The sequence below is a fragment of the Colletotrichum fructicola genome (genome assembly GCF_000319635.2).
Source record: "Colletotrichum fructicola Nara gc5 chromosome Unknown KSG_Nara_v1_contig02, whole genome shotgun sequence".
Classification (NCBI taxonomy): Eukaryota; Fungi; Ascomycota; class Sordariomycetes; order Glomerellales; family Glomerellaceae; genus Colletotrichum; species Colletotrichum fructicola.
The window spans coordinates 6,728,945-6,751,619 of record NW_027094052.1 but is presented as its reverse complement, the minus strand read 5'-3'; the positions used below and the strand labels follow the sequence as shown (position 1 = coordinate 6,751,619).

The following is a 22,675-nucleotide window of genomic DNA, read 5'->3' as shown; positions in this document are numbered from 1 at the left end:
GGTACGACTACGGGGCCGCGAGAGCTAGGAAGGTGGTAATGTTGGAGAGCGAGTCGATTTGAGTTGGCGTCTAAGGTGGTAACGAGTGATTGTGTAGGGTAAAGATTCGCGCCATGCAGCCAAGTCTATCACCGAATGGTCCGGGTTTAAAACGCCAGTGTATCCCTCTATTGACGAAGAGAGCAGCTCGCCGGCTGTGGTAAGTTCTGAAACGAGGATGGGCGGACGTGGAGGGCAGAGAGGTTGGTTGGTGTGAGAAGTAGGTGCCAAGAAAGACGAGCCATCATCATACGCGTCGTCGAGAGTGTCCTTGTCGGGAGGTGCATCAGCTCGCGCCCCGGTAGTGTCGATCTCGAGGTCGAGAGCGTCGCTCAAGCATGGAGCTGGAGTTGGAGATGGAGGGTCGGAACAGCTGCGCCAGAATAAAGTGAGCCGCGCCACCCGCGTTCGTAAAGCAACAACATGCCAAGGTAGATTCTTCTCAGTTGATGGGTGTGGTTGTTTGCTCCGACCTACGTTATTCACTGTTCGGCGGCCTGGCGCTTCATGTTGACCCCGCGACGAGATCGTTCTCGACCTGCAACCGACTTGAAGATGGGTGTCAACATAAAGCTCAACACCTCATGTGAATGGTCCGGGTGAGCCCTTGGGTCCATCGACAAGCATACGGGTACGCCAATGCACGGCCGAAAAGGCATGGCGGGAAGGCAAGCGAGTGGTCGGAAACAAGTTGACTTGGGGGTGCTCTCAGGCGACACACGGCGTAGAACGGGAGTTATCTGGTGCTAGAGGCAGGCGGCTTTGGCGCGGTGTCGGTTTGAAAGGTCCTTGACGCAGATGATGTACGTCATGCAGGCCGGACGGATGCAGGCTACCCCTCCAAGAGACGATCACCAGATACACCCCCAACCCATCATGCACGAATACTGCAGCCAATCAGAAGCTGCATCGCGGACTTGGGATCGAATGCGTTATCGAGGTGCAGATGAAGGTGGTCGGTCGCGATAAGCCCAGTCGAGGTGCCACGCAGAGTGATGGAGAATCCAGTCCAGAGCGTGTGTGGTTGAAGACGGCGGTGAGTATGTTCCGGGGGGGTTGAAGTCGATGCGAGAAGCTGCAGACGCAAACCGTCAACCTTGGAGAGACCCCGCCTCCCCAAACTAAAGTTTTCGTGCAGACGACAGAGATGGGATATGGAAGGCGAAGAGGGATGCTGCGTCGGAGAAAGTGGCATCTCCCATGTCCACAAGGCCGCCGTTCATGTTCGGGGGAGTGGGGCTGGCACATCGGCCGGCCAAAGCGGGGCGTTGACCGTCTATTTCGGGAAAGGTGGACGCCGTTCGGGAGCGTCGATTGGTCTGCGCCACAACACCTGACAGCCCCTTGGGACCCACCCATCCACACCGAAAACACAGGACGACACCGGAGGGGAGACCGGGGTGGAACCCGTGGACCCCCTACCCCCTACCGCAGTGTCCCACCACCACACCCTCATTGTCTTTGGCCGCAGTGTAACTCGTTTCTGTTCCTCTCGTTGCGTTGCAGCCCATGCCGTCCAGGGTGCCAAATGCCCTCCCAATCAAGTCGACGACGTACGACTTCGCTCCAACGACGTCTCTCGAGACCTCCTCTTCCATCTGAGCTTCTTGTCCGTCCTCCTCTTGTCCCCATGCCTCGTCCACGCGCGGCTACCATCCAGTCTTGATGCCACACCCCAGTAGCAGTAATAGTGACTCACTCCCAAGAACCCTGGCGGGATCCTCTCATACCAGGCTATCACGCTTGCGCCTCAGGAGACACGAGGCAGAAGCACGCCACCTCTCTCGTCTCTAGAGCTGTCGCTCACTTGGTCCACAGCCATGCCCTCTCCTCCCGACCATGGGCCTCGCGGCTTCATGCCCGTTGCGCCCCGTCCCCGTACCCGACACCACCATAGACTTGATGGCTTGGGGCATGGTGCGAAGTCATGGACTGGTACTGCTCCGCGTACGTCGTGGGAGCGTGCATGGCAGGTATCGCAGTGTCCCATCGGCCGGGAGCTGGTGGAGGCGTGTGCTGGTTTCCAATCGGGGTATGCAGGCCGCTGCCGTATGAGCCAGCAGTCATCGATCGGCTATCATAGCCGGTGACAGCTGGGAGAGGTGCCGCCAAACGTAGACCGGACTGACGCGGGGAGACGGCTGTAAGCGCAGGCGACAGTGTCCGCGGCGGTCCTGTTGAGTAAGTCGGCCAACTGTGGGTGCTGCCTGTGATCGAGCGCGGTGATGTCAAAGCCTCATGGTGCACCTGCGATGGAACACCATAAGCGCTGATATGGTCCGATGCAACTGTCGGAGCTGGCGGGGTCGGCAGCGGCGGATAAGCACTGACGGGAGTAGGTGTCAACAGGTGAGATGCGGGAAGCGTCGATGACGGACTGGCGCTGTATTTGCCAATGATCTTCTTGAGAGCCGACTCCAGAATCTTCCAAGGGAACACCTTCACATCCTTCTCGATGTTTCTCGGCTTCGGGTTCGGGAAAGCCATGATGATCTTGAAGAACTCCTCCGAGTCCGCCTTGGCCTTGCTGACCGTCAAGGGGCGGAAACCTTCCAAGTTGCGACGAATGCGGTTCTTCTCCTCGACAGTGAATCTTGCTGGAGCCACGACCAGCTGCTCAAGCAGATAGATGGTGTCAACGGATGTGACGTAGCACTCGTTCTTCTCGGCCCACCAAATGCAGCTGATGCAAATGCTGTTGGGCGGCCGTTCATTGACATTGACGGCCCTGAAGCTCGCCGTTAGTGTCGAGCCCGACTGCTTCTTGCTGAACATAACGATACGTCTCCGGTTGGACCATTCCTCTGGAGACCAATCCACGGCCATGCTGTCGAGCTTTCCCATGATTTTCAACACAGCCTTGTTGGAGTACGAGCCCCAGTGGCTATATCCTGATCCCTGTCCTCCACCGGGGGAGCTGGGAATAGAGCTGGTTCGCACGAGCTGGGGGGTCGTAGCGGAAGGCATGGGAAGGGGAGTCAAGCTAGGGCGCGAAATCTGTGTGTGCGTAATGGGTGGACCCGGTGTTCGGCCGTACGCCTGCCAGCCGGCCATCGGTGGTCGCAATGGCGGCGGCACGGCGCGCGGATAATGCTGATCCGTGAAGGAGTTGGTACGGTATGCGCTGAGCATGTTGGTGTTGTTGCTGTCTTGCGGAAAGTTGCTTCCATAGGGAGACTGCGTGGGCTGTTGCGGAGCTGTCGCGAAGTCGTAGGTATTTGTAGCGGACTCGTTGCCTAGCTGTGTGCTTGCTGACCTGGGTGACTGATGTTGTTGCTCAGGTGACTTGGAGACCTTCCTCGTGATGACTTCTGAGCTAGCACCTGGACCTCCAAGGGGTGCTTCGTGATATACAAACTGGCCCACCGGCGCACTCTGGAAGTGCTCATGGTTTTCCGTCTCAATCACCAGCGAGACTGGCACGTTCTCGTTGGGGCAGCCGGTGATCACAAAAGGCGGCGCATCCGCCGAGACAGTCAACAAGCTGCCGTTGTCTTGAGGGTCCTGAATGGGATCTGCTGGGACCTTCTTCGTTCCGAAAACGAGAAAGTAGTAAGGTGCCATCGCAAGCAGATCATACGCCGAAGAGACCTTTACCAGCACTTTCGTGCCGGCGCCACCAGTGGAAGGCTGAAATGAGGCCACAGACAAGTCGACACTGCCGACTCCCATGTATGGTGCAACCGCATTGTTGGCTGCGAATGCTCCTTGGTTCATCTGAGCCGCTGTGAGTTGAGCCGCGCCGCCATGCTGGGCGGGATAGTCTTGCGCGCCATACTGCTGGTAGGCCGCCTCCTCATATCCGCGAGCTGAGTCGTACCCTGCGAACATCACATCATGTCAGCTAAGTTGCACTATTTCGATGGCCAGCTCCGCCGACACAATCGTTCCTCCAGATCAACTCAGGAGGATTGATGCAGCTCATTGGCTTGAAGAAAACGTACCGTGGATTGGGCCTGGCTGGTGCTTCCCGTAGTGCGACATGGGGAGGAGACCACCTGGCGGGGAATCACCCCGAAGGTCTCCGTTTGCCCTCGCAACCGCCTCTTCGTACTTGAGGGTCACCGTCTCGGGTGAGTCGAGGCCTTCCTCACCGATGATAATTGGCCTCTGGGGGTGGAAGTCGGGCTGCTTCAGGGAGAGAAGAGCTGTCAGTCTTTCAAACTTCTATACCGTCGGCAAGAACAAGCTTGCGTGCGACCAACAGCAACGTCTCAGGGGCGGATCGGCTCCGTGCTCTGGTGATGGGCTGACTCACTTCGAAATGCTTGTAGGAAGCACACTCAAACTTCGCAGCAGACATTCAAGCTGTTGAGAAGGGTGCACTTGGGAAAAGATGTCTGGTCTGGTGCCGGGAAAATGCAAACCACTGTTTCGGGAGCGGTGTTGCAACGACAGGAGGAGACTATGGCCTTGTGGGACCGTCGAGGGACAAAGGGAGAAAGGGAGAGATATGTCTTGAGATTGCTGTGATTAAAGTGAAGCCCAGTCTTGTTTACCAAATTAAGGCCAAGTGCGAGGAAAGGGAGGATCCCTAATAGAGGCGAGTCAGTCTTAGGAGATACTCCCGCCAGCAGTGGTTTGAGACACCGTACTCAGATATGTGGATGGCGTTTCCGAGCTGGCGAGTGGCGCTAGGAAACTGGTAGATCGGCTGTATTGGCCTTCGGAGGGTTGACGCGACTGGAACCAGGGAGCAAAGTTGTCGCTGCGGCTGAGTAGCAGGTTGAGAGAGACGAAAAGTGCAGGTTGGGAAGACGAGCGATCTGAGAAGGCTGAGAAAATGCTCAGAGGCGGCGATCTTAAACCAGTACCACTTCTTTGACGGTGGATAACGCGTGCAAAAGACTCAGACCGATGCACCTGTCATTGGTCGCTGGAGTGCTTGCAAACCGAAATCTGAAATGGAGTTTCGGGAGGATCCAAAGATGCCAGCGCGGTGGTAACCGACTGAAAGGCCTTCGTGCCAGGGCTGGTTTCCTGGAATGCAAGTTAGCCAAATTGCGAAAGATTCAGAGTCGACATTGCTTGGCGGGAACTGCTGGCCACACGGGAGCTCGCAGCACGAACCGCATCGGATTCTTGCTGGAGTTCGCGGTCCTGCAGCTGGTGTGCGCAGTGGGAGGGGATCACGCACTCAACCGTTGAGACCAGGGTGTTCGCGAGAAGTAGACCCAATCACGGCTCGGAGTTGTCGACAAACGAGTTGCTGTGGTTCGCGATGCCGAACCCGTGGAGCTGGGCCGTGCCTCGTTCGTTCGTTCTGCAGACTGGCAACGAACCTGTTCGCAAAACCAAGGCGCAGCAGTTAGAAACAGGCCTCAATGGAAACAAGCCTAAGGTCTCGCAGTACTACTGCATTTCCTTTGGCATGAAAGGAAGAGGCAACTTGCGAGGCCTACCAGAGCCGGTGGAGATGTGGTGCGCAAGGATATTAGACGAGCATGAACAGAAACGGTGGACAATGCCGAAGATGTGGATGATGATAGAAGGGGAGAAAGAGATGGGAGGCGAGAGGGAGAAACGCAGACTCAGAAAGTCAGACTGTGTCGCTGATTTTGTTGCGGGGGTGAAGTAGGTAGATGAGGAATGTTGGTGAGGCACGGGGAAGTGGTGTTGCATTTCTTGGAGAGGTCGACAGATAGATAGCAAGTTGCTCCGGTCTCTCCTTGCAGGCCCAGGTACGCGTTATGAGCGCAAGGTAGGATAGACGACGACGAGTCTGTGGCGATAGACACAAAAGTCCGGATGGGCAGATCCACGCGGAAGGAACAGGGACCTTGCGAAGATGGATATTGCTTTTCCTCTGCTTGCCGCACTAACAGAGAGCTCACGCACCAATAGCTCCGCTCTGGGGTTCCCGACGGCCCTCCCTTACGGTATCACCCCTCGTCGTTTCTTTTTAGAGAAGGCTCTGTTTTCTGCCCTGGCAAGTGCAGATAGTCTAGGCTGCGGGTGACTTTTGGTGGTGGAGGAAGAGGAGACGGCCAAGCAAGGCTCCAAGACCGGATGACATTTGTGGGGATGGGAGGTGAGGGGAGAGAGAGGGGCGTACGGGTATGGAATATGGAGTGAGTATCGAGAGAAAGGTTATGTTGTATTCGATGTAGAGAGGAGAGAGGATGACAGTGCCAGGCAGGGATAAGGCCGCCGTTGAGATGCGAGATTCCAGGTGTCTTATGAGCTGCAAGGTTCCATTGATCTGAAGAGAAAGGGTGGGGGAACGGTAGTCAGTCGCTCATTGGAGGTATGCTGCGCGTTTTTGAGTGGCTGTACTCATAGACGATGATGGACGTGGGACCGCTTCAGCTGGCAAAGGTGGTATGGGGTTTGGGGATACTTGGATGTGAGGCCGAAGGGGCTAGTGGTGGGCAAGGGAACAGGGCTGTCACTATGTTCAAGTGTACCTTTGGCACGCTACTTGGACACCGTAAAGGCACTTGAGCGTTCGGTGCCCTTCATGGGCCGGACACGGGGTGGTCGTTCTAGGAGGCGACAGAAGCAATGGAGGGGCCCCCATGCAAGGAGACTGAAGGAGAAGAACTAGTCGTTCGTGCCAGGGCAGAAGGCAACGGCCGACAGCGAGAAAGCGGGAAATGACAAATGATGGGGGCCGCAAAAATCCAGACGGAGGATTAGGTATCCATGGAGAACGACTTGAGTGCAGGTTAAAAAAAAAAAATAAAAAAAAAGAGGAAGGGTGAGGACAAGAGGAGGGGAAAAAAGGAATAATGGATGGCACTTACTTGAGATCGCCGTGATGGGCAACGCACCGCAGCGGAAAGAGCAAAAATCGCAGTACCGGGACAATGCTTGTCACCCCCGGTACGTATACGTCCAGATATGTACAGAGTTGGTGGCCTAGTCACTCACACTTCACACACGGAAGTCCTGCTGGCGCGAGATTGCCGTGTAAGTCGACAGGCCAAGGAGCGGAGGAGGGTGGGCAGCCCAGCTGGTTGCTCTATGCTTGGCACCTCAACTGACTGAGCCAGGTACAACGGCAGGGCTTAAGCTTGAGCCCAAAAGCAAGAGCTTCAGCGAGCGAGTGAGGAAAGGGGGCGTCTGAAGCTGGAGAATGGGCGTGGACGGATGGCGAGATGAAAGCTGTCGGTGTCGACGTCTGCGAACCATGGATTAGCGTGATTGGCCATAGCTCTTGTGAGCAGCTGCAGCGAGCCCAATAAGTGGGTGGGATGGGATGAACAAGAGGGATGGGAATGGCCGTATGGCATGTGGCCAGAATTAGGGCGAACCGGGGGACGTCTAACGGCAAGGAGGGAGCGGCAGTAGCCTGTGCAATCGGGACTCAAGCGGCGTGCTCCAGTGTCACTGGATCTGGCTTGGATACTACCGACCGGCTGAACCCTTGCATGCGTCCGTCCGCCTCCAAACCTTGCACCAGGCCGACCTGTCAACGATGTGCATACACCAAGGAGAGTGCATGTACACGAGACCGGCAGACCTATCACAGAGAAGCCACCACAAAACATTGCAACTGATGCCCGGGGTGCCACATATATTCGTCTTGCCCTTCCATTTCGACTGGGGAACAAATGGGGATGGAGATGGAGATGGGATGGGAACGTGAGGGGAAATGGATGATGCAGTGGACGTAGAGCAGTACGTAGCGTGCGTGGTAAGGTTAACATTGCGGACAAGGTCAGGAAGCCCCCAAGCAGGGTTCCCACGGGATGCAATGTGAGGATGTGAGGGAAGGACGGTGCCCAACAGGGAAAATTGCCTTGCTGAAGAGGGCAGTAGAAGGGTGCGAATACCCTGGGCGCGTAATTGGGGACCGGTGGAAGTAAGGTAGGCCTGAGTAAAAAGAGGAGACCGGGAGATCCGCACCAAGGGATGTGACCAGGTACAGCGCGGTACACATGAAAGTGAAGATGAGACGTACATCTGATACAACCAAAGATATCCCGAGATGCGCGTAGAGCTTGTCTCTCGTGTATGTAGCTGGTGAGTCTCTGAAGCACTCTTTTTCTGCCTTTCGCTTCTTTTTTTTTCTGCTCGTGTTCTGGCAGATGGCGAAAAGTACGAGACAGGTACCGCAAATCAAGCGCCCAGCAACCAACAGCAGACACAGCCTGCGGAGAGCGTTGGGTTCGTCCGGCGTTGTTCGCGGCCGAGATGAAAGCCGATGGAGATCTCAAGCCCGCAACCTTATGGGCAGCTAGAAAGAAAAAGTCGTTGGAATCAAAGTCCAATCAATCGTCAGTTTCGCCTCGGATACTTGGCCTCCCGGGGCGCATCTGCCAAATGACGATCTCTGATGCTGGTGTGGAGCGGCCGCAAATTATCCCCGACGGGAAGAAGGGCTGTCAAAAGATATTAGATGCGCCAGACGTCTTGTCTACTGTACCGCACCCGACTGCGTGCTTATTTCCCTCCTTCTTCTTGTGTCTGCTTCTGGTCACGATCAGCGAATGGAAGCCCAGTTGCAAATGGGATGCGGCACGCACTGACCCGCAACGCCAGAAAAATGAAAGACTCTGAAATCAATAGAGAGAAGCCAAGGATGAAATGGCGCCGTTTCTCTTCCAGGGTCTTGTTCTTCGAGTTTGAGTGAGCCTGTCTGTTTGGGTCTGTATCTGGTGCCCCCGCAAGAGTGCCTGCTTCTTCTTGTTTCTGTTTCGGTTTCCGCCTGGGGTTGATCTCGGAGCTTTCCCTGGCCTGCCTTGCCTTGCCTTGCCTTGCTTGCCCTGGTCTGTCTCGTTTGTTGGGCCCCCCGTCTTGTTAGGTTGGTTTTCTCTTGATGCGTCCTATCACTACCAATTGGTCAGCCCAACATGTTAATAGTGCAGGTGAGGCACTCGGCCCCGGTGGCGATCAGTGGGTTCATCCTCCCGCTGGAGAATAGCGCGGGTGCAACCTCGCTGGTGAATAAGAGCTTCGCTGGGTCAAGTCAATGATTTGACAATTCCATCGACGCAGATTGACATTGCAGAGCATCATCTGACTGACAGGCGATGGGGCAAAAGACGCAGGTGAGCCTCTGCATCTGCCTCTGTCTCTTTTGCCAGTCATCCAGCCAGCCAAAGCTTGATCGAGCGTACCCAAAATGCCTGTCCAGCCAAGACCCAAGCCGGCTTTCCTCTGCCTTGGGTGGACTGTTGACACTCGCGCACAATAGGCCACACCCCCTTGCAGCCAACAGGATGAGGCACACGGCTGCACCAGAGACGGGATGATCGACGGGAAGCAGCCAGGCGGCGACGCCTGTTGGACAGCCAGAATAAAGCTTGGCATCTTCCCGACCCGGGAAATTGAACAAGATCGAATCCCCGTCATTTCTGCCCGAGCAGGGCCCCCGGCGCAGCTGAACGGCCACAACGGCCTAGTCTCGATGACCCAGCTGCAGAGGATCCCACACTTGGGGGCCAGTCGTGGCGTCACCGAGGCAAGCAAGCCTCCTCAATGCCAGTGCATGGTGCGGATACCGAGGTCGCAATGCCGCTGACGCCGATGATGCTCAAGCTTGACCAACGGCGGTGTCGTTACGGGTCTCGCGCATGGCATGGCGGACTTGTTGCCACGGGCTGCCATGCTGCGTTGAGTGCATTTCTCAGGCCGGTCGACGACGATGCCCGCTGCCCCTCTTAATCACGACGCTTCTATTCTTTCAGGCGCAGCTGAACAGACACAGCACTTGGCCTGGCTCGCAGGGGGGAACGTGGAGGGTGTCCAGAAAGAGAGTTCAAGACTCACGGATTCGGCAAGGCTTGTGGTCCTCGCGCTGTCTCGTCCGGGAATAGACGGGTCTGTTCCTGTCTGCCGCTGCGTGTCAACTTCACTTTTATCCGTAGTGCCCGTGTCTCGCTGTCATGTCAGGCACGGACGTACTGTTCGTTTCTCTGCTCCTGTTGGATGAGATCTCTTGAGATGAAATCTAGTCGACTAACAATGTGGGTGCGCTGGCGTCGGCCGGTTCCTAGTGGATATCGGGGAGAGGCACCAAGAGTGAGACTCGTGTCTGAGGCAGATGCACGAGTATTTGAGTTGATGGGAATTGCTCGATGCAAGTGAATACTGATGCCTGCGTGAGGCGCGTACTGGGATATAATGAATGGGCCGATGACAGAAACCCAGGCGTGCCGGGGTGTTTGGCAAACGTCCGATACCAGTTAATGATGGGGTGGGAGGAAGAATCGATTCCAACAAGTGTTAAAAGATCGGATTTTCGATTGCTAGTCTCGGCGAAGAGATTTTAGTGCTCAGACGGCCAACGGATGGCTCAACGTCCACGATACCCGGGGAACGGTTGCAGTCTTATATTCGACGTAGACAGTTTGGAAGCGGCGAAAAGTACCCGGACTCGCCATGCTTAATCTGCTTAATATGGTGTTGATATGGGTGCTGTCTTCTCGGAAAGTTTGGTGTAGCCACTCACTGCGGTACAAGCGAGTACCAGCGTTTAGGTGTCGTAGTGGAAGTACTTGTTAGTAGTTTAGCGAACGATCAGTTTTCCCGCGCGAGAAGACAACCCAGCAACACACTGCTTTCGTCTGGCCGGGTACTTCCACCGTTGTCTAATCTTTGTGTTCAGTGACGAGGGAGGAAGTACCGGAAAGCGACAGTTGAAAAGGCGGGGTGAGGCAGAAGACGAAGACAATGTAGCGTTGACTGGTAACGCATCTGTGTCTCCAGCGGCACGGGCAATTGGGCATTCCCCAGCATGCAAAGACAGAATTTGCGTGCGAGTGTACGTACAAGCGTGTGTGGATAGCTGTGGCGGCAGGCTGGGTGGGACAAGATCCGAGATGCTCACGCAAATGGAGTTCCAGTTGACGGCGGTAAATGCTAGGATCACACCCTCTGAGGAGTGGAAGAAGTGTCATTGGAAGAATGACGAGATTGGCGGCGATGGCGGCACCTGATCTGTAGTAGGGCATGAAACCAGGTCCGAGGCATTCGGTGGTTCTCGTAAGTCAGGTATGGTGGTGATATGGTAGACGGACTGGTCAGGTAAGGAAAACGACCAAGCAGAACCGGCCACCGCTTAAGCCAACGGCAGAGGCCGGTTAGCGGATTTCACATGGTGAGGGAAGCCAAGGCGGCGAGTCCTTCAGCCCTAAGAGGAGAAGTCGCAATCGAAATGGACCATCTCGGTGTGTCTCGAGATAGCGCTAGGTGGCTGCTGCGTTCCTCGCGGGCCCAAACATGGTATTTGGGGCCGATGTCTGTGTGACGGAGCGAATGGATGAGGATGGCTCGTATCTTCATGCTGCCATGGCATATGCGTGGTAGGCTTGTTATGATAGTGTATGAAGTATGTACTAGGTCAATCTGTATCGGGCAGGCTGTGAGTTTGGACTAAAATGACGAGTGCGAGGGTTGAAGGGAGAAGGCAGAGGGAGGGAGAGGGAGTGAGCAGAGCAGAGCAGAGCGGAGCAGAGCAGAGCAGAGGCAGTCAATTGAGCGAGGGTGGTACTTGATGGCTGTAGGTAGCTTAAGGTAAGGTAGCTGGTATGTAAGGTAGGTAGCGAAGCCCAGGAGAGCGAGCGGGTGAGAAGCGGGTGGTGGTGTCCCCCACGCACGCCCAGATAAAGCCACCTCGGTTCTCCGTGTGTCTGTCCAAGTGGCCGGTCTAAGGCGGAGTGGATGTAATGTAATGGCTGAGTGCGTAAGGTAAGGCAAGCTTTGGTGTTGTGCACTCTGCCTTCCACTTTCTGCTTTCGTAGCAGACGTGATTTGTGATTTCGAGCGTCTGACCTCCCCCCTCCGTGAGGTCCAGGTCCAGGACTAGGTCCAGGCGTAGAGGCGGCAGAGTGCGTAGGGGATTATTCGTAGATCGACGGCTAGCAGAGCGGTGCAGGGTCGGCCCTTGCCAGAGATCGGCCAGATGGGCTGGGTACCCCAGGCGAGTTATTGGTGCCCAGACTTGCTAGTGGAAGACAGGGCGAGGCAGGGTGCGAGTGACAGGGCAGCTGGAGGCAGCAGAGGTGCAGAAGGGATCGAATGGTGATGACAGGATTTCCGAGATGGAATAGGATGGTGATACGGCCGTGATGAGGGAAGACGGACGCAATTGCGGGACTTCTTTTGGCGGTGACGAGGGTCAGGCGACCAGTGAGCAGCGAGCAGGGTGCAGCAGTCGACGGCGGTTCTCGTGGGTGTTGCGTTGTTGGCGTAGGCCCTGTAGGGTAATGCGAGGTAGTCGAGTCGAGAGTGGAATTTCTGTCTGCACCGCAGGTGAGGGGAAGATGGTCCATTGCAATGCAGCCATAGAGAGAGAGCGATTGGGACATGAGGAGGCGTAAAAGTGCAGAGTTGGTGGTGTGGTTGAGCATGTTGTGTGGCTTACCCAGGTTACGGTTTACCAGGCAGGCACAGGCACGATGGAGGAGGCAGGTGAGGTTCTGTGGCTCCTTCCTGGCAAGATCCCATCTTGCTTGCCGTCCTCGCCTTACTCTGGCAGGTAAGGAAGGCAGGTAAGGAAGGCACCCAGTGGCACCGCACCTTCCACGGCAGGCACGGGAAGGCTAAGGCCGGGTGAGGTAGGTACGTAGGTTGGCACCTAGGCAAGTAGGTAGGTAGGTACCTGCCTTTCCGTGGCAGCGTGGAAGAGCACGCACAGACATGAGCGCCGTGAGCGCTATCAGAGACGGGACGGGGACGGGAGGCACGAGGTCGTCCAAATACAGTGGCAGCTTGTGCTAGACATCAGACCAGTCTCAGCAAACATGGGCTCAGGATAGCCGCTGTGGGCGCGCTAATCAAGGCTCTGGCTGAGGTGCTATGGAGGCTGCTAACCTAGGTGAGGTAGGTGGTTAAGGTACTGGGCTTGGTATGATCTGTAGACTGTGGATGGGGGGCCCTTCTCAGGAATGGAATGGAAAGTGCTCTCTGCTCTGCTCTGCACCTACCTTACCTCACTAGGTACCTAGGCCTAGGCAGGGGCGGTGTGGTGTGTGCCTGCCTGCCAGCAGTCGAGGAAGGAGGTGCCAGAGGGAAGGTACAGTATCCGTCCGTACCTTCCTCCCCTTGGCTTGCCTGGTCTTTCAGCCCTCTCAGCCCATCGCTCCCTCCCATGCACTCCCCATTCGCCGGCCTTAGGTTGTCGTCATCTTCTGTGAATCCCTTCATTTTTATTTTTATTTTTCATCTTCACTTTCTTATCCCACACCTTCAACGCTGCAGCCTGCCCGCGAGAAGCAACCGTATCCTTACACCGATCCCAGAGCACGCAGAGCCTTCACCGCGACTGACCGGCGACGGCCCATCAAACGTCTGGTCTATTTTCCCCCTCTTATGCTTTCTTTTTCCTTCATCGAGTCCCGTCCTGCAGGTCCCGGGCAGTAGGGCCCCCCCTGGCATTTCCGCCTCGACCATCACCACACAGCATGGCTTCGCCTCGGCCTCAACCATTCGAATCACTATCCATCCTCATCCTCCCAACCTGGTCCAGCGTCTTATGTCCGTCCAATGGCCATGGCACGCGCCTCTGCCACTCCCTCGACACTACCGTCATCTCTCGTCTTCCCGCACCCCGCCTGCGGACAGAGCCAGAGCGAGCTCGTGCTTTGCGCAAACACACCACCCACACACCCTCACCTGCACATGCACTACCACCACCACCACAGCACCTGCGCAAAAGAGCGGGCTCCATGTCGAGCACTGACAGGGAGGAAACTGCCCTCTGCAGTCCGCCGTTTCAATCCTTATTCACATTGCCTTTGCTACCGCCATCGCGCTTAAACTTGCACCCGTCGTGCCCTTGATCCCTGGATGGCCTCGACCCTCGCTACGAATAACCGTATTTCGTTTCGTCACCTCCAAGCCTCTCTCCGTCGCCCGTTGTCGTGAAGCATCCACCATGACGGAAACACCTCGAGCCTCACCGCATGCGTCTCTCCGGCACTTGATTCCACCACTGCTGATACCGACACTTTGTCGCTTCCATCTCCTTGAGGAAACGCCAGTCGGCCGACTGCCCAAAACCGCCAGCGCAATCACCCTCAACGCCAACCGCCAGCGACCTCCAAAAACAACACCCCCGGATACCGCACCGCACCCACCTCGGGTACGGCCGTATCACCCCGAGCACTAGCCACTGCCCACAACTCCTCGTCCACCTCCTGGCACAACCACCAGAAGTCGCCGCCAACCGCCGAATCGAGCTCGCCCCGTCCCTGGGCCCCGACGCCGTCCCAACACTCGTCCGTTCTCGTTCCCGTACCTCTTCCGCCTCACAAAGCCGCTTATCGCCTCTCCCGCTCTGACGTTGTCTGGATGGATGGATCCGGAGCCGAATTGATTGAGTTGAGACGTCTCCTCGCTTGTCTCTGTTTCCCGCCCGCCCTGTTGTCTGTCCTGGCCTGACATTCTACCAGGGCCCCGGAAACCCTGGCCATCCCGGCAATCTCACCCGCCACAAGCCAAACCGTCGTCCTCTCTCGCTTCTTACCGTCTTACGACTGGAATCTTGGTACCACTTCGCCCAACTATACTTCTGCACAATCTCTCGTCCAACCAAAGGACAAGTTTTCTCTGCCGCCGCTGACCTTGCCTTCGGTTGCCTTTCCTTCCGTCTTGTTCGGGTCCAGCACCCCGACCTTTCCCTGTCATGCAACTGGCCCGTCCCTTTCTGCAGGTCATCCCGGCAGGGGGAAAAGGAAGAAAAGGGGGGAAGAAGCATTGTTGTAAAGCCGTCAGCAGTACCACACAGGTACTTCACCGATCGGTCTTTCCATCTCTCAAAGTTGACGGTTTCTGGGCCCGCATGTTGCAGATTCACTGTCGACTACGGAGTACCTTACGATCCGCACTCTCATGTTTTGCATCTGCGAGACATTCCTCCTCTGGCCCACCTCGTGGCGGGAAGCCCAAGTCCACGGGCTCAGGTCCCAAAAGGCCAATCACTCCAGCTAGCTTGGCAGCCCGTTACTACCACTAAGGAATCCAGGTCGCGCAGGCCCCTCACCCTACCTATGCCAACGCGCGTCTATCAGTCAGTCGCACAACCACGGCAACTGCAACGACGCCTTATCCCCAGAACTCTCTGCGCGAACGCAGTATCCTTCAAACTTGCCAATCAGTATTCGGTCATTGACGTCCCTTGTTGTGGCTTCGGTAATACCCTGACGTCGGCCAGCCGAAGACTTCGGTGCACGGCGTAAATCTGTTGGCTTCTTACAATGATATCGATACATCGGTTCCGAAGCAAGGGATCATAGCTTAGAAACGCGATTCCAGTCACGCTGGCGAAATGCAGCAATCGAACCGTCATTCCTTGCGGCATCGCCATTGTCAATCGAGCCTGCAGCCACCCATTACCCGCAATGGCCAAAGTGATTGACAGGATGAGAGCCGGTCTCACTTCTCAAGATCATGCACGAACATAGCATTTCACTAACAGATCTCGCGCTTTCCTACACGACCATAGGACCTGATTTCTCCGTTGCTACACTCTTCTCAACGTCTGTCACCCAACTCTGCTGTACAACCTCTTTGTCAGGTGCGGGAGTCTGCCATATTGCCGGTGATGCTTAGGGCAACTCGATTGGCTCGCCGTCCAGGGGTGTCGGCCAGCTGGGAACCTGGGGAAGGCCAGCTCACAGCCCCGGGTATCACAGAAATGTCGTCTGTGTTAGCCCATGTTCAGCTCAAGTCGAGCTCAGCTTGGACTGGCTTCGTGCCGCTGCAGAACGGCGTACAGCCTTCCCTAACGCGCGTCCGCATGTTCGCTGCTGTGGTGTCCTGGTCCTCGCTAATCTGTTCCATTTACGGGTCTTGTGGTCAGCACCGCAGCCACACCCATACCCTCGGGTTCCGGTCACCACTATGCACGGATTTCATCACAACAATCTGACATTGCCCTCACAGGGGAAGCACATCATCACAGTGACATTGCTTCAGTTCGGAATCGAGATTGCCACTCTGCCCCGATTAACGATAGGCAGAAGTTGCCAAATGTGACGCCTCGCTTGCATGCATCAGCTCGGGAGGGTCGCTTCCTCTGCAACGGGGCGTGTCATTGCCCATCACGCACGGAATCAGCGAAGCCGAAAACCAACTGACACTACGACGAGCATGCCGTCCATGCTTCTTGCCAAGTCGGTGCGGATTGCAATTTCGAAAACAATCCAAGGCGAGACCAACGTTTTCATGCGCATTCGCCAAAAGACGTTATACCGCTTGCGCCTTTGGCCGTTGTACAACAATAGCAGTAGGGCGTGACCAATCCATTTCTCTCCCGCGACCCAGCCCTCTGGATGTCTGGATGTCGTCCCCGTGGATCGAAGACAAGAGGCACAGCAAGACTTGTTTCAACTGTTTGCTCCCGGCCGCTGGGTTTGGGTGTGCCAACTCGGCTTGCTTGTGCCGGCGTCTGTCGACAAGATGCTCTGACCTGGGCTCCAGACAACTTTCGACGTGACTGGCTCGCAGCCAGCGTAAGAAGCTTGGATTGCGGGTGCATGGAGCACCCGATCCTGTGCGCTCCCGTTTGTTGGGTTTTGTTTCTCGGATCAACCAGCACAGCTGCTGCCAACAACGAGGCGCAAGCAACTGGAACTGGAACTGGACGTCCTACTCTGCTGGCAAAGCCCAGAATTCCGAACGCGCTTAGCATCATGATACCTACGTATGTGACAGGGGACAAGTTGATCGGGGGCTTTCAGAGTCAACCCCCGTTTTCTGACATCCCCAGGTTCAACATCCCCAGGTTCAGGTCTAACTTACCTAGTACCCCCAGCTTCGCCCGTCTGTATCGATTGGTCCTCTGTCACCAATATGGCAAACGTTAGTTGTCATACGATCTCATGACGACCAGAACGAGAGCCATGTCTCTGGTACAACATTTTGGCGTGGAAATGGCTTAGTTGCACAGGATGGCTCTGTGGCATCCTGCGAGTTGCCGTCGGCATACCTCATCTCGGTTTTTTCCACGATCCTGCAGCAAGGCGTGTGCGACCAATCAGTGACCAGAAGAAAGAAAAACAGCGGCTGCCGTAGGACTTCCAGAGGATCTGTGTGCCTCCGGCACCGTGCTGTGTCGTCTACGGTCTCGCAAGCCTGGGCGTGTGACACGACCGAATTTTTTGGACGGGGCATAGCCATGTCCAGAACACTGGACATGCTGGACTCGGCTTCTTCGTGTCCTGGCCAGTTGCCAAGAAGAAGCTTCCAAATAATTAACAGAGTGGGGCGGTTGTTGAAATAAGAAAAGAGGGCGTTTCGTGGCGCTAAATGGTGTCAGCTTGGTTGGTTGGCTTGTAAGAAGCTGGCATGGCGTGGAGATGCCCCCGGCCCATCATGTTTGATATTGAAATTCGGAAGAAAGAGGAAGTTCAGTCTTTGGCCTTTTCCATGACCAGGCTATGGCTAGAGCCACGGTCAACGCAATTCTTTCCGGGTTAACGCTCGGTCTATCCTGACATCAAGGATCATCTTCGTCACGAACCCACCGAGAGTCACCTGTTGACATGACCAGGGGAGGCCCCCACGGCTGGCTGCAGTACGAACATGGCAGGCCATAGTATGGTCGCGGACGCAGCGAGCCACCGTGCGACTGACGGCGATATCTTGAGCAACAGAGAATCAGCCTGCCGTGGTCCCAGATCTTTCAGGATCCCAGTCGCTTCTGGCTCTCGTACGGGGAAGCGGGCGAACGGGGTCACCAACCCAATGGCTTGGCTGGCCCGTGAAACTGCCGGTCACAATCTCGACTGCCCGTCTTCAGTCCCATTCCCAGCGGCTTCTTCTACAATTGGACCTGTCCAACTTATGAACTGTACCATTTGGTCTGTTTGATTCGCAACCACGTGGAAAAAGAGATGACGGATGACCTAAACTCAGCCCATCCACTCTGGATGCTTACGATACAGAGGCAACCTGACGTTTCGTTTCATTCTCCCTATCCTTGTGTGCTGCTCGCGCCTTGGGTACGTCTACTCGCTGCGGCTCGCAACCCTCCCATACCGCCGCATATTTGTTTATGCCACGCTCGTCCTCGCGCTCTTTCGGACGAACGACACTGACGACGCGCCCCGTCGGAGCATCGTTCGGCGGCTTCTGGCCGGGGATAGCCAGCGATCAGTGATCGACCGCAAGCATAACCTTGCTGTCCCCGTCCGATCGACCTTGCACTGCGAAAACCAGGGTTCCGGGGAGAACATCTCCCACCGCACCGTCGCACTCGAGGTGGATGGGCACCAGACTTGGCGACCAGAGACTCTCCAGATTCCCGCCGAGGGCCCCCCCCATTTGGCATCCATGCATGCACCCGTACACCGACCAGAACGATGACAGAGAGCAGTGGAAAGCTACATGATCTTGAGTGTGAATACTCATCAGATGATGCAAACTGCTCTAGCACACGGTGGTTGCTTGCTACACCCTCGTTCGCCCAGCTCTGTCAGTGTCGGCTTCCCGGTAGGAATAGCGAGCGAGCGTCATTGACAACCCGCGCAGCGGTCGCGGATCACCTATCCGCCTGAACAGTTCCAGCCCATGCTGTATCATCGGGCGATGATCTCACCAGAGCCGTGAGGCGTTGGATCCAGATAACTGGCAACCAACCAGGCGCCTCTCTCCTGCCTCGAAGCCCCCGAGAAGGAAGCAACGGGATGCAAATCGTGCTCTGTGCGAGTTTGGCTCAGCATTGCTTACTGGAGGCCATGTCACCAGACGAACGGCACGATACACTTGAAGCTTCAATTCTTGACGCTTCCCACGACCACGTACCAATACAAGCCTGAAATTTGATGACAGGAGTTAATAATATCTGGGCTTCCTGCACGAAGACCCAAGATTGGTGACCACAGCGGTGCTTCTGCAAAAAAGGATACGAGACTGACGACATCACTGCATGTCTGGCCACTCAATCCCAAACCGCACGACCTTGTCGCAGCTCACTAACATAAGGCCTTGCACTGCTGCGAAGCATACGAGGTGCCACTCCCTCCACCCTAGTCCTGTAATGATGTTCTCTTCCATCGTTCGAAGAATAGCTGGTCACCGTGGCTGATCACTTTTGGGGATGAGGGGGCGCTCTGCCACCCAATTTCTCGGCCAGACATGCCACCCCATGCAGGTCTCGATCAGAGTCAGTCTCGCTCGTCAAGATCCTCTATTGGCCCAACCCCTTCTCGTAGCCAAGCCCCGAGGGATTGGGGCGCCTGCCGTGCGCTCGCAGCGATCTAGCCCTGTTTCTTCTCTCACTCTCTCTCATCCTCTCCATGTTTTCCTTTTCCACGGATCCACCCGCAGATTGTCCTAGGCTGGAGGGAAGGGGGTCATCTCAGACATCCCTCGAGGCGTGATTCTCGTAATGACCAGGGAGGAGGGGCGTATCATGAGTCTGTGGCTGCAAGTCCCTCGGATAATCTACCGGGGTTGAGAATTTGCGTTGCTCTGGTGCTCCGAGAGACGCACTGAGAGCAGCGCACGAGAAGCACGAGGATCAAGCGATTTTGAGCACAGCAGCGTACAGGCAACAGAAGAACAATCAATCTTCTCGCGGCATTTCTGCACGAGGCGGGCGTCTTCTGGTCACATCTAATCAAGTTTGGCGAGATTCTGCATCCGTTTGGTCACAGGATTTGGCGATGATGCGCTTCCGCTACGTTATGGAGTGACACAAGGAGAATATTCGAAGCCACGGAACCTTTTCTAGCCGCCATCAACATGCTAAACTGCGACATGAACCTAGAAGTTTCTTCATCGAAACCATCCTACTGGATTAATCTATGTAGCTTGACGGCAACGACGATCGGACCCCCCGGTCTCTGCCTGATGTTGAACCGGCCCACGTCTGTGGCTCAGACACTCGACCACCGATGGGGGCGGCCTCTTCCGGTCACAAACCTAGGTCCTTCTTCGCTCTCCTCCGGCCCCCGTAAACTTGGATGGGAACGGTTTCCGATTCAGGAGCACGATGGCCACGGTGGACGTTCAGGGGTGCTTGGGGATCGAGACACGACATGCTTGAATAGGCGAGCGCGGGTGCTCGGCATCAAGGGGCTTCGCTTCTGTCCCACGGCTCGTTGCTGAACGAGTCCTGGTCTCAATTATGACGACCTTCGGATTCTCGCTGGGTCCTGATGGCAGCAGAATCGTCTTGTCGGCTTTCTAAGGCCCAATGATAGGCAAGCGGTCGGTGGCTGAGTCGTCGGGCTGTGCCGATCGAGGCTGGCTTCCAGACTCGCCTCCATCTTCAGGCAGCCGAATGCTTCTTGAATTCTTCGGTCGAAGCGTTTTGAAAGTGTTCAGCCTCCTTTGAGGTGGATGAGACTTCTGTCTATGGTTCGTCTTGTCGGCCGTGGTTCTCAGCCAGTCCGTAGTGTCTGAGTGATGCTGTTTGCCCGAACCGCCCATGTCTTGATCGCTCGCCATGGTCTCTCTCTTTCTTGCTGTCGGAGTCCTATGCTGCCTTCCTGCAACTCGTGATTTTCGATATTGGACGCATGTTTAACGAGAGACCGTTGTGTACAGGGTTGAGAAACAGTCGTCTACGACTGTGGCATGAGCTGTAGCATGAGCGACTGTCCTTCTTCGCTATTGCCCCTTTACAGCTGATGGATTGATTAAAACAAGATGTCGGCTTTTTATGGCATAGTCTCTTCATCACTTTGATCTTTGATCTAAATACCTAATCAAGGTTTTCTCGTAGACCGGGTCGTCGTTTCCACGGTCGTCTCAACCGCGATCATGTATTAGCCTTCTTCGTTTGGCCAGGGTGAATGTCAACCATCTATGATGTTACTCGATATTCTCTCTATCGACCCTGTACAAGTCGCAACACTTTCCTCCGCAACGACTACTAAATCTGACAAACCCGATGCGAAGTTTCCATATCCGTTTACCTACCTATGGCTCATACGCAAACTCCTCAGAGCTCGTCTTTGATTGCTCTGTTTGTGCGGTCATGGCTCTTCGCCTTGAACCCATCCCCAGGCTGCGCGATCCTCCTGAGCCGGAAGACCTTCGCCGCGTGGCTAGGCACAGTGGCCTTCAACACCCCCTTCGGCTCAACATCGCCAATCTTCTTGCCAAACAACCTCGGGTCCTCCTTCTCCAGTCCGACAGCGTACGGAATCTCCGTGGCGTTATACCAGTTCGCATCCCTGAAGATCTTGACCCGAGCGTCGTCGCTCTCCGCGTCAAAGAGCGCCTGCGCCGTCTCCGTCGGCATGCGGTCCGCCCACAGATCGTGAACAGCCCACTTGTACTTAACCTGCGGCGCCGAGCCTCCAGGGCCATCAGCGACGAAGATCTCCGCAAGCGACGACTCCATGTCAACCTCCGCGCCCGCGGCGTTGAGGAAGATGACGACCTGGTCGCCGTTCTCCAACCGTCCGCTCCAGACCTGCGCCTCCGCGACGCCGAACTCGTCCGGCACCAAGCCACCGCCGACATCCCTCCTGACTCGAAGAGCGCTACGGCCGTGGGGGTCCTGGCTGATGGCGATAATGGCGGGGTTGTTGACGATGCTGAGCGCCTCGGCGGGCATGTCGCGGAGGTCGTTGCCGAGCATCAGGGGCGACTTGAGCGCGGCCCAGAGCGCGAAGTGGGCCTTGTACTCCTCGTCCGTCATGCCGCCCTGCCCGACCTCGAGCATGTCGAGATCGTTCCAGCCGCCGGGGATGGACTTGTCTGCGAAGGCCGCGACGCGGTTGATGATGAACAGGACGGAGCAGTGGGTTCCGGGGGCAATGCAGAAGGGGTCCGCGGCGGTGTTGCAGCTGCAGAGGTCGTCGGGGCGGGTGAAGGAGTCGTAGATGTCGCCGGACATGCGCCAGGAGTTGGCGATGGACATTCCCCACTGATCAATTGTCAGCAGATTCCCGGATCAGCCGATATAACAAGAGATGAAGAGGACATTGTGGACGACGGGAATAACAGGGACCATGGGGGCATAGGAAGAAGCAATCAAGCAGACATACTGTGTGGACATAGTCTTCGCCCCAGTTGCACAGGTTGAGAGAAATGGGTCGGCCAGTCTCTTGCAAGGCATCGGACATCTTCTTGAATCTGTTGAAGGAGATTTCGGGCGTGCCCATCCGGCCCATATGGAAACAGTTGTCGTACTTGAGGAAGTCGACGCCCCAGGAGGCGAAGCTCTCAGCATCGTCCTTCTCATGGTCCAGAGAGCCGGCTTGAAAAGGTCAATCAGGATGTCAGACGAATAGAGACATACTCATTAACTTACCAAATCTGGCGCAGGTCATCTCGCCAGCTGTGGAATACATGCCATATTTCATGCCATGCTTGTGGATATGATCGGATACGTGGTTAAGGCCATTGGGGAACTTTTCAAGGTTCGGCTGAAGCTTGCCATTGGCATCGCGGCCGTTCTCATCTTGCCAGCAGTCATCCAGAACGACGTGGTTGTATCCCAAGTCGCGCAGGCCAAGGCTCACGATGCGTTCCGACGTGCTTAGCAAGAGGTGCTCGGAGACGTCGCAGGCGAATGCGTTCCAGTTGTTCTGGTCATGGTCAATCATCCAATCTCATAGACCTAGAGGCTGCCAAAGACTTACCCATCCCATTGGAGGTGTATCAGCCAGCCCATTCATGAGAGCGGCGACACGGCTAGCCGATGCCAAAACGGCCACGAAACCGAGCGATCTTGGTGTCATTTTGACAGTCGTGTGATCAGAGAGATAGCAATAGGTCTTGTTAG

General features: G+C 55.9%; 3 protein-coding genes across 3 annotated transcripts; all 3 read right to left on the bottom strand.

Moving 5' to 3' along the window:
- Positions 1-1,893: 1,893 nt before the first annotated feature.
- Positions 1,894-5,661, bottom strand: CGGC5_v004714 (uncharacterized protein; the record flags this gene model as incomplete). The annotated part of the gene is made up of 9 exons (XM_066151322.1): positions 1,894-3,860; positions 3,984-4,170; positions 4,298-4,306; positions 4,539-4,573; positions 4,635-4,805; positions 4,933-5,019; positions 5,177-5,223; positions 5,270-5,321; positions 5,442-5,661. The coding sequence occupies 9 exons, from the start codon at positions 5,659-5,661 to the stop codon at positions 1,894-1,896; spliced, it is 2,775 nt and encodes a 924-aa protein (XP_066009445.1).
- Positions 5,662-6,582: 921 nt separating this feature from the next.
- On the bottom strand, positions 6,583-10,370 carry CGGC5_v004713 (uncharacterized protein; the record flags this gene model as incomplete). Its single annotated transcript, XM_066151321.1, has 10 exons — positions 6,583-6,695; positions 6,786-6,851; positions 7,027-7,162; positions 7,946-8,065; positions 8,411-8,451; positions 8,515-8,816; positions 9,757-9,819; positions 9,892-9,902; positions 9,951-10,021; positions 10,358-10,370. 10 exons carry the CDS (start codon positions 10,368-10,370, stop codon positions 6,583-6,585), a joined length of 936 nt encoding a protein of 311 aa, XP_066009443.1.
- A 10,511-nt stretch (positions 10,371-20,881) lies between these two features.
- On the bottom strand, positions 20,882-22,631 carry MEL (Alpha-galactosidase; the record flags this gene model as incomplete). Its single annotated transcript, XM_032022382.1, has 4 exons — positions 20,882-21,814; positions 21,936-22,147; positions 22,202-22,478; positions 22,533-22,631. The coding sequence occupies 4 exons, from the start codon at positions 22,629-22,631 to the stop codon at positions 20,882-20,884; spliced, it is 1,521 nt and encodes a 506-aa protein (XP_031880767.1).
- Positions 22,632-22,675: the final 44 nt, after the last annotated feature.